The sequence below is a fragment of the Teleopsis dalmanni genome, chromosome 2 (assembly GCF_002237135.1).
Source record: "Teleopsis dalmanni isolate 2A chromosome 2, ASM223713v2, whole genome shotgun sequence".
NCBI classification, from domain to species: Eukaryota; Metazoa; Arthropoda; class Insecta; order Diptera; family Diopsidae; genus Teleopsis; species Teleopsis dalmanni.
Genome location: NC_051847.1, coordinates 113,287,541 through 113,290,951, shown reverse-complemented (window position 1 = coordinate 113,290,951; position 3,411 = coordinate 113,287,541). Strand labels below are relative to the sequence as shown.

Genomic DNA, 3,411 nt, shown 5'->3' with positions numbered 1-3,411 from the left:
CAAAACTCAAGACCCAAAAATACAATATACATACATATTTACAAACTAGACAAACTTTTATCTGTATTTATATTTTGATGTTGTCACAGTTAAAAATTATAAATTTATTTTAAAATTCGATTTAGTACGAATATGTGAAAAACCTGTCAACATCATTTCCAAACACGAACTTCGAACTTTTTGGAAAAAAGTAAAAACGGTATCTTGAAGTTAGCAGAGTGTAGGTGTCTCCATGACATACGCCAAAATGTGCCGAAATTGATAATAAAACGGTTTGACAAAGCGATCACAACAGCGGTCACGCCAACAGATATCAAAAGAAACTGTGTTTATATGACACGATCGGCGCTAGTGTATCGCGTTTCCTCATTGATGTTCACTTAAGCGATGGGAAAGCAGAACTCAGGAAAACCGTCTTCTTCATTTATCAAATCGAGTAGGAATAAAATAATTTTAATGCCAGCTGTGGCTAGCCTAGATTACTCGCAAGTCCATTGCTCTTTGCAGCATGACAAATGCTGCAATTTTAATAAAATTACTACATAAACACAATAAATCCCCTAAAACCAACTTTAAGCATAACTACAATATATTTTTCTCCAGCAGAATAAAAAATTATTTTCACTGTGCATAATTGCAATTTGTTATATTTACAAATCAAATTTAAATAAATTTTTTTTAATTGAGTTACTATCGCTGTAAACAGGCATCCTGCTTGTAAGCCAAACGGAAACCGCGACCAACATACTCAGCGTCGCTTCGAAAGGGTAAAATTATGGGGCCGGCAGATATATCCTTTATAGGTGCATTTAAAGAAAAGTCTTCTATTTCGGTACCATCATTAAAACGTTCTCCGCATAAGCGCACCTGATTGATTGCCAAAAAATCATCGGGGCAATTAAAAATGCCTGCTCCGGCCTGTCCATCGGGCACCAAGTCATTAGATTCTTTTTGGCATAATTTTGTTTTGCAATTATAAAAATAATAAATTAATAAAGATTAATAAATTATATAAATGTAAAATTTAAAAAAATAGTAAGATTCATAAATTCACTGCACTTAATGTACCTTCATCCTTATTAATTATTTGAAAATCCAGTTGTTCACCACCAAGCTGTTCCATCGTGTAGGTAACTGTGCAGTAGTCCTTGGCACGTTGCATGCAAATTGCATAATTTAAGTTATTCTGAAAAACGTAATAATAATCTGAGTCTAAAATATTTTGTCTGCAAAACTACTCCCATCTTCTTGTTTTACCAAATATGTGGCCTCCTTATTCTCAACGATGGTGCCTTCTATGTCATAATTAAACGACTTAACCACACCTGTTGTATCTGTGTAATATTGTAGACAACCTTCAGGTGCAAGATTATCTTCCAACTAAAAATATGCATAAAACTTTAGTTAATGATTAAAACGAATAAAAATTAATTACATATGCATAAATTGTGATTCGAGTATGTTAATAAACAAATAATTATCAAAATCACTTACTAAACTTATGTATTAAAACCGAACACTAAAATCCGTAAATAATCTGCGATTATACAATAAAAATTTTTACGTTGAGATTTGTCTTGAGACAAAATATGCATTTCTTTTAATTTTAATTTTAATTTTTCACTCTCTTCATTAATTTAAACATAACTTACCTGTGTTATTTTAATATTAAAACTTCTACCCCCTGTTGGCACTTTTGCAAAAAAAGACAGATAAATTTTATTTTCCAATGAGTTTCCAACATGTATATAAACTATAAATAATCTTTAGGAACTATAATGAATTAATATTAACCTTCAAAAATAAACTCACTATGTTCTCCTGTGTTAATGCCACACAGAACTGGCACTGCAAAATTTATATTTTGTCCCGACACTATAAACTGATCATCAATGCAATCGCCGTCTGTAGGCCGATTAATCTATGCAATAAAACATTTTAATTTTGCAATGATCATAGATTAATAGACTTTTACTTTACTTCAAACATCAGTAAATCCAAACGCAGTTGCTGCACATTTTTACGCAAATTCACAATCAACACACAAATCATCATTTCACGTACCGGATTTGGATAATTCGGACTCTCAAAATAGACAACTGCTTCGTTAAGACTATGCAGCATAGTAGCTTCAATAATAAAAAATAAATTGCAAAAAAAATTTCAACAATCTTACATATGCAGCAAACACCCACGCCACCAGCACATGACTCCGTCGGTATTCCACCAAGGCTTTTGCACTCAAACTCATGATAACATACGCCATGCATAGTGCGTATGTCACCCATTTCCACTTCACATTTACTATTTTCAAATTTAATCACCTCAAACAAACTGAGAAAGCCTTTACTTTTGTTTTTTATTGCTGTACCAGGTCTTCTATGAAAGAGATTTAACTTTGCCGCTGATCCATATACCAAAATATTCTTCAATTTATTCGGTAGAAGGGCAGTTGGAAAGGGATTTATAGGTTTCATAATAACTGTTTTCATTGTGGTTGAAATGGTACTCGTTGTTGGTTTCGACGAAGTAGTAGAAACATCTGGAGGTAATATGGTTGTAGATGTTATGGGCAAAACTGTTGTTGTTATATCTTTCTCTGTTGTAGTTTCTTCTTTTAACGTAGTTGATTCTGGAATTACTGTTGGACCTGAATTAACCATATTCATTTGTGGTGAATTATGCAAAAATATTTTCGATTGTAGTAAGATCGGACTAAAACGCAAACTATAACGCTCCGCAATCCTTGTTTTATCAGATTTATCAACTTCACTTTCTGCATATATATCGTTTGATTCAGTTTCACTATCAACCACATAATCTCGCAACCAATAAGCATTCCTTCGCGTTGTCACAAAATCACTAGACGTTCCACGCACTGCAAAGAACTCACTGATAATAATTATGAGAACTAATAAAATTATTATCGCTTGTACATTTGTTGAATAAACTAACAACATTTTGAGCAGAAGCATTGTCAATAACTGTGTGCATTGCATTGCAAACTATGCCAATATAGGCATAATTTACTTTCATGGTCCAAATTTCTATAAGTCTGCAAACTCTTTCTCGGCATTATTAGAGCATTAATTGTCATTTTTGCATCTGGCATTCATTTGTTTTATACAGCCTTCACTGTGTGTTGTTTTCTTTAATGTCTCGCACTTGGTCACGCTAATATGATTCCGCAAGCAGCTTTACTCTATAAAATATTTTTCTACAAATCATTGCTGAATAATTATAGTCGCTTTCAAGTTCGTAGACATATACGTATAGATGATATATGTACGTTCATTAATTAATTTGTTTTCAGGTTTCATTGAGTGCCGACAACTGCAAATACTAACTTAACTACAATACCATCACTTCTTCTCAAAACAACTCCTTGACGAACAATTAAAGGGCTTCAGT

General features: G+C 32.7%; 1 protein-coding gene across 1 annotated transcript; it reads right to left on the bottom strand.

The window, feature by feature from the left end:
• Positions 1-684: 684 nt before the first annotated feature.
• On the bottom strand, positions 685-2,960 carry LOC119675490. Its single transcript, XM_038086696.1, has 7 exons — positions 2,177-2,960; positions 1,981-2,129; positions 1,813-1,921; positions 1,653-1,753; positions 1,258-1,380; positions 1,069-1,186; positions 685-947 (listed from the first exon to the last, which is right to left on the bottom strand). Exons 1-7 carry the CDS (start codon positions 2,958-2,960, stop codon positions 691-693), a joined length of 1,641 nt encoding a protein of 546 aa, XP_037942624.1. The 3' UTR covers positions 685-690.
• Positions 2,961-3,411: the final 451 nt, after the last annotated feature.